At 39.2% G+C, this 16294-nt stretch overlaps 1 protein-coding gene across 1 annotated transcript in view; it reads left to right on the top strand.

Annotated features, from left to right (window-relative positions):
• Pla2r1 (phospholipase A2 receptor 1) overlaps window positions 1-16294 on the top strand; it is a 124774-nt gene that overhangs the window by 92100 nt on the left and 16380 nt on the right. Inside the window, 3 exon segments of the mRNA XM_046462259.2 lie at window positions 12174-12291; window positions 12909-13039; window positions 13496-13643. Of these exon segments, the coding sequence (XP_046318215.1) occupies window positions 12174-12291; window positions 12909-13039; window positions 13496-13643 (397 nt within the window).

Raw genomic sequence — 16294 nt, 5'->3', positions numbered from 1 at the left:
AGCGCCCGGAGCAGGCCCAGCGGCTCGCCAGCGTGGTGACCACGTGACCCCAATTGGAGAGGGGGCGGAGCAGAGCCGCCACCCGCACCCGCAAGGTGGGCAGACCCACGACCCAGTGGTACATGGGAGTGGTAGGAGGGGCAGGGCAGAGCCGCCCTTCACGCTTGCAAGGTAAACAGACCTGTGACAGCCTGGCGTGTCAGGCCCAGTGGCCTGCCAGTGTGGTACACACGTCACCCCAACTGGAGTAGGGGCAGAGCAGATCCTTCTCCCACGCCCGGATCAGGCCCTGCCGGTGTGGTGGCCACGTGACCCCAATTGGAGTGGGGGCAGAGCGGAACCGCCACCCGTGCCCACAGGGTGAGCAGACCTGTGACCAACCTGCAGATCAGGCCCAGGGGTCCGCAGGCGTGGTAGGAGGGGCAGGGCAGATCCGCCGCCCGCGCCTCCAAGGTAGGCAGACCTGCAACAGACCGGCGGATCAGGCCCAGGAGCCTGCTGGCGTGGTACACACACCACCCTAATTGGAGTAGGGGCAGAGCAGAGTCGCCGCCCGAGCCAGGAACAGGCCCAGCGTCCTGCAGGCGGGGTAGTCACGACACCCCAATTGGAGTAGGGGCAGAGCAGAGCCTCTACCCGTGCCCGAGAGGTGGGCAGATCTGCGACCGACCAGCGGGACAGGCCCAGTGGCCTGCCAGTACGACAGACACGTCACCCCATTTGGAGTAGGGGCAGAGTAGAGCCGCCGCCCGCGCCTGCAGGTTAGGCAAACCTGCAACCGACCAGCGGATCAGGCCCGGTGGCCTGCCGGCGTGGTACACTCGTCACCCCAATTGGAGTAGGGGCAGAACAGAGCCGCCGCCAGCGCCCAGAACAGGCCCAGTGACCTGCCGGTGTGGTAGCCACGACACCCCAATTGGAATAAGGAGAGAGCAGAGCCGCCGCCCGCGCCTGCAGGAAAGATACGCAAGCAGTATGAAAAGACAAGGAAAGAAAGGACCACAAGCAATGCAGGTCAACGCAACTTTAGAAGAGGTAACAGATGCAGCAGATGGAATGTCAGATAAAGAATTCAGGATATACATGCTTCAGATGATCTGGAGTATCAAGGAAGACGTTAAACAGCAAAATCAGACAATGAAAGATCACTTCGACAATGAATTTCACAAACAAATCCAGGAAGCAAAGGATCAACTATACAGGGAGATAGAGGTTATAAAAAACAAACAAACAGAAATCCTAGAAATGCAGGAAGCAATAAGCCAACTTAAAAACTCAATGGAGAATACAACCAGCAGAGTAGAACACTTAGAAGATAGAACATCAGACAATGAAGACAAAGTATTTCAACTGGAAAAGAACATAGACAGCTCAGCAAGACTGTTAAGAAACCATGAGCAGAACATCCCAGAAATATGGGATAACATTAAGAGACCAAACTTAAGAGTCATTGGGATACAGGAAGGTACAGAGCTCCAAACCAAAGGAATGAGCAGTCTATTCAATGAAATAATACAAGAAAACTTCCCAGACTTGAAGAATGAGACAGAATCCCAAATCCTAGAAGCCTACAGGACGCCGAATGTGCAAAATCATAAGAGATCCACACCTAGACACATTATACTGAAGATGCCCAACATACAGAATAAGGAGAGAATTTTAAAAGCTACAAGAGAAAGGAAGCAGATTACATTTAGGGGTAAGCCAATCAGGATAACAGCTGATCTTTCAACACAGACTCTGAAAGCTAGAAGATCCTGGAATAACATATTTCAAACACTGAAAGAAAATGGGTTCCAACCAAGAATTGTGTATCCAGCGAAATTAAGCTTCAGGATGGAAGATGAAATTAAAACCTTCCACGATAAACAAAAGTTTAAAGAATTCGCAGCTAGAAAACCATCTCTTCAAAACATCCTCGCCAAACCATTACAAGAAGAGGAAATGGAAAATAACAATGAAAACCAGCAGTGGGAGGTAGGACAGTAAAGGGGGGGAAAATAATCAAAGAGGAAAACAAACCATGTTTAGTAACAGAAATAAACAAATATGGCTGGAAGAACAACCCATATCTCAATAATAACCCTAAATGTTAATGGCTTAAACTCACCAATTAATAGACACAGGCTAGTAGAATGGATCACAAAACAAGACCCAACAATATGCTGCCTACAGGAGACACATTTGATAGGAAAAGACATACATAGGCTGAAGGTGAAAGGTTGGGAAAAATCATATCACTCATATGGACTTCGGAAACAAGCAGGAGTGTCCATACTCATATCAAATAAAATAGATTTCAAGCCAAAGTTAATCAAAAGGTATAAAGAGGGACACTACATACTGCTTAAGGGAACCATACACCAACAAGACATAACAATCATAAATATTTATGCCACAAACAATGGTGCAGCTATGTTCATCAAACAAACTCTTCTCAAGTTCAAGAGTCTAATAGACCACCATACCATAATCATGGGAGACTTCAACACACCTCTCTCGCCACTGGACAGACCTTCCAAACAAAAGTTGAATAAGGAAACTATAGAACTCAATAACACAATTAATAACCTAGACTTAATTGACATATATAGAATATACCACCCAACATCAAGCAGTTACACTTTTTTCTCAGCAGCACATGGATCCTTCTCAAAAATAGATCATATATTATGTCACAGGGCAACTCTTAGACAATATAAAGGAGTAGAGATAATACCATGCATCTTATCTGATCATAATGGAATGAAACTGAAAATCAACGATAAAAGAAGGAAGGAAAAAGCATACATCACTTGGAGAATGAACAATAGGTTACTCAATGATCAATGGGTTATAGAAGACATCAAGGAGGAAATTAAAAAATTCTTAGAGATAAATGAAAACACAGACACAACATATCGGAATCTATGGGACACATTGAAAGCAGTTCTAAGAGGAAAATTCATTGCTTGGAGTTCATTCCTTAAAAAAAGAAAAAACCAACAAATAAATGATCTCATACTTCATCTAAAAATCCTTGAAAAAGAAGAGCAAAACAACAGCAAAAGAAGTAGAAGGCAAGAAATAATTAAAATCAGAGCTGAAATTAATGAAATCGAAACAAAAGAAACAATTGAAAAAATTGACAAAACTAAAAGTTGGTTCTTTGAAAAAATAAACAAAATCGACAGACCCTTAGCGATGCTAGCGAAGAGAACAAGAGAGAGAACTCAAATTACTAGCATACGGGATGAAAAAGGCAATATCACAACAGACACTTCAGAAATACAGAAGATAATCAAAAACTATTTTGAATCCTTATACTCCAATAAATTAGAAGATAGTGAAGGCATAGATAAATTTCTTAAGTCATATGATCTGCCCAGATTGAGTCAGGAGGATATAGAAAACCTTAACAGACCAATATCAATTGAGGAAATAGAAGAAACCATAAAAAGACTACCAACTAAGAAAAGCCCAGGACTGGATGGGTATACAGCAGAATTTTACAAAACCTTTAAAGAAGAACTAATACCAATACTTTTCAAGCTACTTCAGGAAATAGAAAAAGAGGGAGAACTTCCAAATTCATTCTATGAGGCCAACATCACCCTGATACCTAAACCAGACAAAGATACTTCAAAGAAAGAAAACTACAGACCAATATCTCTAATGAACCTAGATGCAAAAATCCTCAATAAAATTCTGGCGAATCGGATACAAAAACATATCAAAAAAATTGTACACCATGATCAGGTAGGATTCATCCCTGGGATGCAAGGCTGGTTCAATATACAGAAATCAATAAATGTTATTCACCACATCAATAGACTTAAAAATAAGAACCATATGATCATCTCGATAGATGCGGAAAAAGCATTCGACAAAGTACAGCATCCCTTTATGTTCAAAACTCTAGAAAAACTAGGGATAACAGGAACATACCTCAATATTGTAAAAGCAATCTATGCTAAGCCTCAGGCTAGTATCATTCTGAATGGAGAAAAACTGAAGGCATTCCCTCTAAAATCTGGAACAAGACAGGGATGCCCTCTCTCTCCACTTCTGTTCAAAGTAGTTCTCGAAACACTGGCCAGAGCAATTAGACAGATGAAAGAAATTAAAGGCATAAAAATAAGAAAAGAAGAACTTAAATTATCACTATTTGCAGATGATATGATTCTATACCTAGCAGACCCAAAAGGGTCTACAAAGAAACTATTAGAGCTAATAAATGAATTCAGCAAAGTGGCAGGATATAAAATCAACACACATAAATCAAAGGCATTCCTGTGTATCAGCGACAAATCCTCTGAAATGGAAATGAGGACAACCACTCCATTCAAAATATCTTCAAAAAAAAATAAAATACTTGGGAATCAACCTAACAAAAGAGGTGAAAGACTTATACAATGAAAACTACAGAACCCTAAAGAGAGAAATAGAAGAAGATCTTAGAAGATGGAAAAATATACCCTGTTCATGGATAGGCAGAACTAACATCATCAAAATGGCGATATTACCAAAAATTCTCTATAGGTTTAATGCAATACCAATCAAAATCCCAACGGCATTTCTTGTATAAATAGAGAAAGCAATCATGAAATTCATATGGAAAAATAAAAGACCCAGAATAGCAAAAACAATGCTAAGCAGGAAGTGTGAATCAGGCGGTATAGTGATACCAGACTTCAAACTATACTACAGAGCAATAGTAACAAAAACAGCATGGTACTGGTACCAAAACAGGCGGGTGGACCAATGGTACAGAATAGAGGACACAGAAACCAATCCACAAAACTACAACTATCTTATATTTGATAAAGGGGCTAAAAGCATGCAATGGAGGAAGGATAGCATCTTCAACAAATGGTGCTGGGAAAACTGGAAATCCATATGCAACAAAATGAAACTGAATCCCTTTCTCTCGCCATGCACAAAAGTGAATTCAAAATGGATCAAGGAACTTGATATCAAATCAGAGACGCGCCGTCTAATAGAAGAAAAAGTTGGCTACGATCTACATACTGTGGGGTCGGGCTCCAAATTCCTCAATAGGACACCCATAGCACAAAAGTTAATAACTAGAATCAACAAATGGGACTTACTCAAACTAAAAAGTTTTTTCTCAGCAAAAGAAACAATAAGAGAGGTAAATAGGGAGCCTACACCCTGGGAACAAATTTTTACTCCTCACACTTCAGATAGAGCCCTAATATCCAGAGTATACAAAGAACTCAAAAAATTAGACAATAAGAGAACAAACAACCCAATCAACAAATGGGCCAAGGACCTGAACAGACACTTCTCAGAGGAGGACATACAGTCAATCAACAAGTACATGAAAAAATGCTCAACATCTCTAGCTGTCAGAGAAATGCAAATCAAAACCACCCTAAGATACCATCTCACTCCAGTAAGATTGGCAGCCATTATGAAGTCAAACAACAACAAGTGCTGGCGAGGATGTGGGGAAAAAGGTACACTTGTACATTGCTGGTGGGACTGCAGATTGGTGCAGCCAATTTGGAAAGCAGTATGGAGATTTCTTGGAAAGCTGGGAATGGAGCCACCATTTGACCCAGCTATTCCCCTTCTTGGTCTATTCCCTAAAGACCTAAAAAGAGCATACTACAGGGACACTGCTACATCGATGTTCATAGCAGCACAGTTCACAATAGCAAGACTGTGGAACCAACCTAGATGCCCTTCAATAGACGAATGGATAAAAAAAATGTGGCATTTATACACAATGGAGTATTACTCTGCATTAAAAAATGACAAAATCATAGAATTTACAGGGAAATGGATGGCATTAGAGCAGATTATGCTAAGTGAAACTAGCCAATCCCTAAAAAACAAATGCCAAATGTCTTCTTTGATATAAGGAGAGTAACTAAGATCAGAGTAGGGACGAAGAGCAGGAGAAGAAGATTAACATTTAACAGGGATGAGAGGTGGGAGGGAAAGGGAGAGAGAAGGGAAATTGCATGGTAATGGAAGGAGACCCTCAGGGTTATACAGTGGAGGGGGCAGAGAGAGAGGAGGGGAGGGGAGGGGAGAGGTGGGGAGGGGGGAGGGGGGAGGATGGGAAAGGCAGCGGAGCACAACAGACACTAGTATGGCAATATGTAAATCAATGGATGTGTAACTGATGTGATTCTGCAATCTGTGTATGGGGTGAAGGTGGGAGTTCATAACCCACTTGAATCAAAGTGTGGAATATGATATGTCAAGAAATTTGTAATGTTTTCAACAACCCACAATAAAAAATTAAAAAGAAAAAAAAAAGAACTCTGATATATCCAGACAATGGAGTATCATTCAGTGCTGAAAAGAAACAAGCTACGGAGCTGTGAAAAGACATGAAAAAAACCTTGAATGCATATTACTAAGTAAAAGAAGCCAATCTGAAAGTACTACAATGCTGTATTATTCCCACTACATGACATTCTAGAAAAAGTAAACTATATAAAGACAACTTAAAAATCAAGGGTTGAGGGCTGGGGAAATAGCTCAGTTGGTAGAGTGCTTGCCTTGCATGCACAAGATCCTGGGTTCTAATTCCCAGCACCACACATTAAAAAAAAAATTTAAGGGTTGAGGGGAGAGAAAAAATGAACAGGCTTAGCACAGAGGATGTTTTAGGCACTGGAATACTCTATATGACATTCCATGGGGGAATACACCTTGTTATACATTGGTCCAAACTTATACAATGTACAACACCAGGAATGACCCCCAAGTGAAAACTGTGAACTTTGGGTGACAATTACAGGTCAATGTAGGTTCATCAATTGTAATAAATGTTCCACGCTAGTGGGGGACCATGATCATGGGGGAGGCTCTGCATGTGCAGAACTGAGGTTATTATGGGGAATCTCTGTGCCTTTCCTATTAATTTTGCTCTAAAACTAAAACTGTTTTTAAAAAATAAAGCCTTCAATTATAATAATAATAAAAATAATTGCCACATCAGCTTAGCCCCATGATAAAGTAGGATTGGTGCACTATGAAATATTTTCTAGATTATATATTACTATAGCATTGAGGTATTCTATTTTTTAGTAACTAGTACTTTCTGTTATTTCCCATTTTCTCAATCTTTAGGATCTTTCTACCAGTTGTAAATTTTACATTCCATTATGAAAATTGTATCACTTATATTCAATAAGACACTGAGTGTTACTAAGTCTTTTACTAAAATGTTTGGCAATTGGTTTTTAAAGCATTTGTATTGTGTGTGCCACCACACCCAGCCTCTCTACTCTATTTCCTATCTCTCTCAATTTGCTTCTTCTAGATATTTCATTTAAGTGAAATCACCCTGTGTTGTCTGGCTTATTTCATGTAGCATGGTGTTCTCAAGCTTCTTCTAATGTTTTAGCATATATCAAATCTGCCTTCTTTTTGATAGCTGAATAATACCCCACTGCATATTCTATGAATTGCCATATTTTTGTATATCCATTTCATTTGTGGATGGGCCCTTTGGTTATTTCCACCTTTTAACTACTGTGGCTAATGCTGCAATGAACATTGATATGTACATTTCTAAGTTCCTATTTTCAATTCTTGTGGAGATATACCTAGGAGTATAATTGCTGGTTCATATGGTAATCCTTTGTTTAGTTTTTTTAAGGAATAAATGGTTTGCCATAACAACTAAACCATTTTACAATTCTGCTAACAGGGTATGAGGATTTATATTTTTCCCCATTCTTGTCAACACTTATTATTATCATTTTTGAGTGTAGGCATTCTAGTCCACCTGAGGTGTTATCTCACTGTGGCTCTGATTTGCATTTCCCTATTGGCTAATGATGTTTAGAGTCTTTTCAAGTACTTATTGGCCATTTGTTTATCTTCTTTTTGAAAAAAATGTCTCAAGTTTTTTGTCCATTTTTTAATTGGGTTACTTGTCTTTTTATTGTTGAGTTATAAGAATTCTGAATATATTCTATATACTAAATTCCTATCAAATATTTCCCTCATCCATTAGATTGTCTTTTAACTGTATAATTTCCTTTGATGCACAAAAGTTTGTAATTTTAATGAAACTCAATTATCTATTTTTTCTTTCGTTGCTTGTGCTTTGGTATCATACCTAAGAATCCCCTGCCAAATCCAATGTCATGAAGATTTACCTCTATGTTTTCTTCTAAGTGCTTTTTGGGTTTAGCTCGTATATTTGGATCGTTCATTCATTTCTTGTTCATTCCTGTATGTGACTATTAGTTTTTCACAACTGAGTGATAATGACTATACAAGTATATCCTAGATATACTCACTTTCTGGGTAGAAAATGGTCACCGGTTACAGAAGGTGTTTGGGGTTTTACAGGTTACACTGAGAGGTGACTTGTCAGTTGGGGCATTCAGGAAAGAGATTGTAAAAATTTGAGATTTTTTTTAATATTTATTTTTTAGTTATAGGTGGACACAATGTCTTTATTTTATTTTTATGTGGTGTTGAGGATCAAACCCAGTGCCCCACACATTCTAGGTGAGCACTTCACCTCCAAGCCACAACCCCAGCCCTTGAGACTTGTTTTACTGTGCAAGGATGGGAGGTTTACAGCTCAGTGCCCAGTGCTTATCTTGTCCTCTGGGGGTCATCGTATTGTGACTGGGACAGGATTAATGTGTAGCTTTGCTGTCATTGGAAAAGAATTTACTGGGAAAGGATCAACACTTATCCTCTTTCTAGGTACTGCCATTTTAGGATTGATGTATGTCTCCTTCCCGGGGATTGTCTTGTCACTAGGAAAGGATTTACTGAGGAAGAATCAATGTTTTGCCTCCTTCCTCCCTCCCTCCTCCTGGGGCACATTGTCTTGGGGGTTACCATTTTCCATGTCCCCACTTTACACTTTATCCATTCTTTCACTTAACTATGTTGCATAGTGAGAATTCAAAAACAGCACACAATGTTTTCTCTTTTGGAGCTTACAGACAAGAGGGAGAATAAATTTTAATAAGCCAGCCAGGAAAATAACTATATCATTTAAAACCATGATGTATGTGATAAAGTCATGTAGTTCTTTAAAAGTATGTCATAGGAGGACCTGACCAAGGTGGTCATAAGATAAAGATCATTAAAAGTAGCATGTGTTAAAGGTCCTGTGGTGAGGGGAAATATAACAGTTAAGAAACTAAAGAACTAGGCTAATAGAAGATGAAACAAAAGAAGTAGGCAAGTGATATCATTGTAGAGTTTCTGGTTTTATCCTAAAAGGAATGGGAAAATCCCGAAAGGTTTTTAACTAAAGAGGGCCATAACCAGGACCAAATTCTTAAAGGTATCACTCTAGCTACAGTGCCAAGGATAGATTGGAGGAGGGCAGGGTGAGAACAGCTAGATAGCCATTGCAATAGTACAGGCAAAATTAGTAACTTGGGCTAAGAGGGTGGTGGCCAAGATCGTGGGGTAGTAGGGGTAGGAGAAGCGGGAGTGCTTTGCAAAACAGAAATTCCAAATGGTAGTGCAGGAGGGCTGGTGAAATGCCTAGGAGGGCCCAGGCTTACTGTGTGCTGACTGTGCCATTCAGTTGTCAGCAGGAACACTGGGGAACCACCCAGTGTCAAGAATTCCATTTCCAAATGTTGAGCTAGAAACAATTTTGAGACCCAAAATAAATGAATAAAATAATCTTATATGTGAAAATTGTAGGGAAACAATAGCACCTCCTTAATTCACAGCAATAATCAGAGGTACATTATACAAGATGATCATATTTTGCAAATGAGTCAGTAAACAATGTTAAGGATGTTGTACTGCCTCTTGCTGCTGTGCTTTAATTATTAACAACACCATTTCAGAGAGTGTTAGTAAATATGTTATATTTTTAGAAACAATGAAGTTGTGGAAAGGGGAGGCCACATTCCACACTGGCGAGCTAGTCAATCCTGGCTGAAGCGAGCATGTGGGGAGCGAGGACGGAGTGTTTTTCTGGAGAGATTTAATGCGCTAACGGAACCAATGAAGTTCCTTGGTATTTGTGAATGGTTCATTAGTGTGACTATCTGAACACAAGGTGAATTCGCATTAAGTGATAAGACTTCCCAATAATTAGTGTGTGCCACTCTTCGGAATTTGTAATTAGAAGAAAGAGGCAGAATGAAAAGAAATAGATAAAAGAATAGTTGTTATAAAATTAAACTCCTTATAGCCAATTCAGTTTCTTTGTGAAGCAAACAAGGGAAAGGGAAGCAGGAGAATTGAAAATACACTTCCTCCTTTGGTTGGTAACTCAACTTCAGGCCAGATCAGGGGTTCTGGTTTTCATCCTAAAAGCAATGGAAACCCTCTGAGGAGCGTAAACTCAAGAACGACATGTCCAGGCTGGGGTAGTGGCTCAGTGGTACAGCGCTTGCCTCGCACATGTGAGGCACTGGGCTCTATCCTCAGCATCACATAAAAATAAATAAATAAAATAAAGCATTGTGTCCATCTAAAATAAAAAAAATATTAAAGAGGAGGAGGAGGAGGAGGAGGTGGAGGAGGAGGAGGAGGAGGTGGAGGAGGAGGAGGAGAAGGAGGAGGAGGAAGAGGAGAAGGAGGAGGAGGAGAAGGAGGAGGAGGAGGAGGAGGACATGTCCGATTACTTTCCTATGTTCATACATGAATACACAAACAGTGTAACTCCACATCATGTATAGCCAGGAGAACAAGCTATACTCCATGTATGTACAATGTGTCAAAACACACTCCACTGTCATGTATAACTAAAAGAACAGCAACAAAAAAATAATGATATGTCAGAACTGAGTTTTGAAAAGGATGGTCTCCTGCGGTTGACACTTTGAGCTAGGTGGTTCTTGACTGCAGACTAGTGACTTGTTCTGAACCTTGCAGGGTGGAGCTGCTGTCCTGGTCTCCACTGCCAACGTTGATGGCAACCCTCAGACATTGTCACATGATCCCTGAAGGGCTAAACTGTTTGAGAACCACTGGGCTCAATCTAGAATGCCTGAGGATGTCGTTTGATAACCATTTTAGGATCTGTTGTCTAATTTTTTTTTCCATAAATGTTTATTAGTCACATTCCTCTGGTGTGACAAAGAAGAACAAGACTTACTCTTCACTTTTAAGGTGTATATGATGGTGGGGAACAGGTGGGAAATGATGAATTTAGAAGAATGATGGGAAAGGATTGTCGTCGTTCTAAGGCAAGATAGGAAGGATGCTCCCTCAAGTAGGATTTCTACATATGTGACATCATCCTGTAACTGGAAATGTCTCAGTAACAAGATCTTGGAATCGGACCTATCTAAAGACTAGGGTTGCTATGTTCATTGATAAGCAAATTGAGCATGAGAGAGGAATTCTCAGGAAATTCTAGATGGACTGTGCTTTGCATAAAGTCTCTCCTGACTTCTCTGGAACTTTGCCTTTTCCGTTATAACCTTTCTCTTCTGTGTCTCCCTCTCACCTAAGCCCAGTTAGTCCTACCAACATTTTAAATTTCATTGAGCTTTAGGGGTGGCGGTGGGGAAGAAAAGCTTATCTTCAGCCAGGCCAGTCCTCCATTTCTCACCCATCCCATAATAAGAAGCCTCCACCATGATAGAGACATGAACTCTCAGTGCCAAATCCCATAGCCTTTCTGTGTTCCATTTAACACTGATGGCTGGCCTTCCTTTGTTTCTCCTTTTCCTGGGTGTCCTTAGTTTCGCCCTAGCTTCTCCTCCCATTGGGCTCATTTTTTTTTCCTTTTTTGGCTTTTATGATGGACTTACTGACCAAATGGCTGACTCTAAATATTTGGTAAATTGAAACACCTGATGTGGCTCCATCTCCCCGTATTCCTTGCTCACTCAAAGTGAGGAAGGATGCTTGGAAATCAATTCAAGCTAAGCTGTTCTTTGCCACTCACAGACTTCTTTTATTAGATTAAATCTGCCACTGCAAACTTTGTGAGCAAACTGGCTCCTCTTAAGGATCCATGGCCACTGCTCTGACATCCCACATGACAAAACACATCCTTGTTTCTTATCTGCCTGATGTCAACACAGGCATTAGCCCCAAGAGGAACAAGACTTATTCTTCACTTTTAAGGTGGATATGATGGTTACTTTAATGTCTTTGGAGCAGCTGCCCAAGTAATTTTCAAGGTTGATCTATGGGAAATTTTTAATTCACTTATAAAACTACAGAAATGAGCACTTTGTTTTGGTGTTTTTTGATAGTGCCTTTTGGTGAGGATCCCCAAAGACCCAAGTGATCTGAAGAACTGGATGGGTGCTCAAGATTTCTGCATTGAAACAGGGGGGACACTGGTTGCCATTGAAAGTGAGGTGGAACAAGGTAGAGTATTCAGGGTGCAGCCAGGCCAAAATAATCATTTTTATTCAGGTATTAATTAAAATGTTCCAAAACATACTAACGTTTCCAAATCAACATTTAAAACATTGTACTGATGATACATCTATACATGTCTGCGTACTGCATTGATCATAAGCTGCTGAGTTTTGAAGATAATAGAAAGAATAAGATCTGCATTTCAAAATGGCTAAAATTATCTCAAGTATAGTCTACTATAATTGCACAGTATGATTTTTAGATCCCTTTAGATTTAACTACACACTTTTATTTGATATTTAGGTAATTATATACTATAGCTTAACTACAATAGATAAATCCTCTTTTGTTTAAAAAGGCATTGAATGAGCACTGGAAATTGTTTTGTTAATGACATGATAAAATTTCTTGTTACCCAGCTAATTTCTGTCAATTTAAACTCAAACAAAAGTGCAGAAAAAAAACTCCATTACCTTAACAAGGACAAAGTAACACATTCCTACAATTGATTCATAATTAAGTTTCACTGTCATTTAAATATAATTACAGTTATAAACAGAATTCGATGATCACCCTAATGGTTTATATGGTATTAAATTAGATAATGTATTCCTATCTTTCAGCTTTCATCACTATGAATCTTTTTGGCCATAACACTAATGTGTGGATAGGGTTACAAAATAACGATTATGAAAAATGGCTAAATGGAAAGCCTGTGACATATTCTAACTGGTCTCCATTTGATGTAATAAATGTAAGTTTTAAGATTTATTTTGTAGAAATCATTTTAGCCAGAACTCTCATTCAAGACTTGCTTACTAAAGCTTTTTTCTTCCTATATTTTTAGGTCTAAATTTATATTAGTTTATTATTAACATATTAATTTTTAATAATGTAATTTCACCTAATTTTCATGTGTTTCATAAATGTAATTATTTTACTCATTACAATTATTGTTTATTTTGGAGGTTATGAAGTGATTTGTGAACTGACTTATTAAATGCAAAGAAAAAGGGGCTGGGAATGTAGCTCAATGGTAAAGCCCTCGTCTACCATGTGCAAGGCCTTGGGTTCAATCCTCAGTACTGCAAAAAAAAAGAAAAAGAAAGAAAGAAATGTTAATAAGAGAGTAATGCTCTTTTGATGTCCTAAATACAAATTTCAATGTTTTATATTATCATATTTTTATAACATTTATATTCTTTTAAAGATTCCAAGTCATAACACTACAGAAGTTCAAAAAGACATTCCTCTGTGTGCCTTGCTGTCAAGTAATCCTAATTTTCATTTCACTGGCAAATGGTATTTTGAAGATTGTGGAAAAGAAGGCTATGGGTTTGTTTGTGAAAAAATGCAAGGTAAGAAACATGTTTTTCTTATTCCTTTTTATTCCATATATAAAAATATGGTTTTGTATTCCTTTCATTTCCTTAGTCTCAGCCCCCTTATCTTCCATATTTGTTTTCCACAACTGCTTAGCAGTTCCACAGCTAACAGTGGGAGGCACTTATTCTTTCTCTTTACCTATGGTCATGTAATCCCCAGCACCCTGGGACTATGCTATACTATAGTTGTGTTCTAAGGACTGCAGAGACCACTTGACTGGTGACTAATTTTATGCATTTACTTTGGCCTCTTAAAGAATTGTCCTGCTTTGTTCTGGGTTACATGTATGTATTAGGCCATTTTCTGACACTATAATGAAGTACTATAACAAAGTTAGCAAGCTAACTTATAAAGAAAAGAGTGCTATCTTGGCCCATGGTTCTGATCTCAAGTAAAGGGCCCCTATCTAGTAATGGCCTTCTTAATGGCAGACTTAAGGTGGCACAGGGCATCACATGGCAAGAGACAGAGAGAATAAGTGTACCCTCTGGTCTGTCTCTCCTTATAAAGCCACCAGCATTCAAATCATGAGAGCTCACCCTGATGACCTCATCTAATCTTAATCATCTCCTAAAAGTCCCATTTGTAAAACTCATAGTCAAATAAATTCTCTACCGGCTTCATACCTCATTAATGAGAATGAAACTTCAACATGTGGCTCTTAAGGAACATATTCAAACTACATATAAACCATAGCAGCATCTATTCAAGCAATTTTGTAAAAGTCACCAAGAAAACATTGGAAAAGAATCAGAGAAATAAACCAACTCATACACCTTCTTGGAACCCTAAAAATGGTCTCTGTGGCTAAATATGACGCATAGTATGTTTCTAGATCTAATAGGCAGAACCCCCAATGACTTCTGGTATAAATTGCCAAAGCCATCATCTTTCCATCAGTGTAACAAAATACCTGAGATCATCAACTTATAAAGAGATAAGGTATATCTTGGCACATAGGTTTGGTGGTTCTAGTTCATGATTGATTGGCCCTGTTGCTTGGGGCCTATTTCAAAGCAGCACATCATGGCTAAAGCATGCACCAGAACAAAGCCACTTACCTCATAGCCAAGAAGCAAAAAGAAAGGAAAAAGAAGAGACTGGGGTTCCACAATCCCCTCCTAGGGTATGCTTCCAATGACCTAAAGACTTTTCACTAGGCCTTACCTCTTAGTGGTTCCACCCCCTCTCAATAGTGACACCCTGGGGTCCAAGCCTTTAACACTTGGACTTTTAGGGGATATTTATCGTCCAAATCTTATCACCACACTGTTACACATAGCCAACAGGTTCAGCAAGCAACATGAATGCATTTGAGTGATCCCAAGTAATAAATATAGAAACAGCAGCTTCCTTTCATTGCGCACTAGTTATCCCTGTACGAGAGCACCCTAGATGGTCGCAGTTTGTATCAGGCTATGTGGAAATCTGGGCAGCCTAGCCTATGATGCTTACCAGGAATATGAATCACACTTCTTAGTCCTGCACACCTGTGAGCTCTCTGAGGATGCTAAGTATCAACCCATCCTCAGCAATTCCAGAGAAGCTCCATTTCTGGTTCTCAGTTATCACTGAGGCACAATGGCCAGGAACTACAAGAAGATACTGGATCAGTAATGGCAAGAATAATATGGAAAGCCCCTTGTAAGGGAAGAAATGATATCAGAATAGCATGTACGTTCACATTTAACATGGACCTGGCACTTTGCCTTGGGTTTATGAGCATTATGCCATAAAACCATAAAGAATTCTATGAAAGAGGTCAAAGTCTCCCCATTTTACAAAGAACTTGATGATTAAAAAAATAAGTAACACTCAAGCTTGAGGGTGATCGATGTCTCTCAGTTAAACACAATGATTCTATTCTACTACTGTAACACTGATATTTTTCTTGAAATTTAACCTCAGATCACTTGCTGTCTCTGATATTTTGGGATGTTCTTTCCTAGACAGTGTAGAGCAGTGGTGGGTGAGAACTGAGACCCTGGAGTGCCCCACCCAGGGTTTCCTACTCCACCTCTGTAAACAAGCTTCTGTCAAATTATTTATCTTCTGCAAACTTTGATTTCAGCGTTTATGCTCTGTGCATATATAATGCTTAGTACTGTTCCCAGCACATGTTTAAGGAATGATAGAGTATTTTCAATTATGACTATTTGATTTAACAAATGCTTGCAAATTACAATGAATACACAAGTTCTGCTCTTCTTTCTTATAAATATGTACTCACTTTGGGCTTGAAACTAAATCACTCGTCTGCCTGAAAGAACAAAGAAATCTGAATAAAAAGAGAAAGACAAAGTCAAGAACCCCTCCTAGTTTGGGGTTCAGGATGTAGCACAGTGGTAGAGCACTTGCCTAGCATGGGTTCATCCCTGGTACTGCAAAACAAACAAACAAATCCCACAAGAACATCTAAGAGCCCCCAATTTGGAACTTGGCTTCCAAGAGAGATCTTACTTTTTCAGGGGAAAGAATAGAAAGATCATGTTGCTCAAATTCACTTATTTTGAAATTTGATAGACTAGATTACATAGGAAGAAATTCATATGTGTAAAAATATAGATATATAACTCAGTTGAGGGGGCAGTCAAATTGGTGTTTGGGCCACATATATAAGAAT

Source organism: Marmota monax, unplaced genomic scaffold (genome assembly GCF_021218885.2).
Source record: "Marmota monax isolate L192 unplaced genomic scaffold, Marmota_monax_Labrador192_F-V1.1 WCK01_AAM20220418_F8-fsc00129, whole genome shotgun sequence".
NCBI lineage: Eukaryota > Metazoa > Chordata > Mammalia > Rodentia > Sciuridae > Marmota > Marmota monax.
The sequence above is the reverse complement of the archived record's forward strand: the minus strand, read 5'-3'. Positions and strand labels throughout refer to the sequence as shown.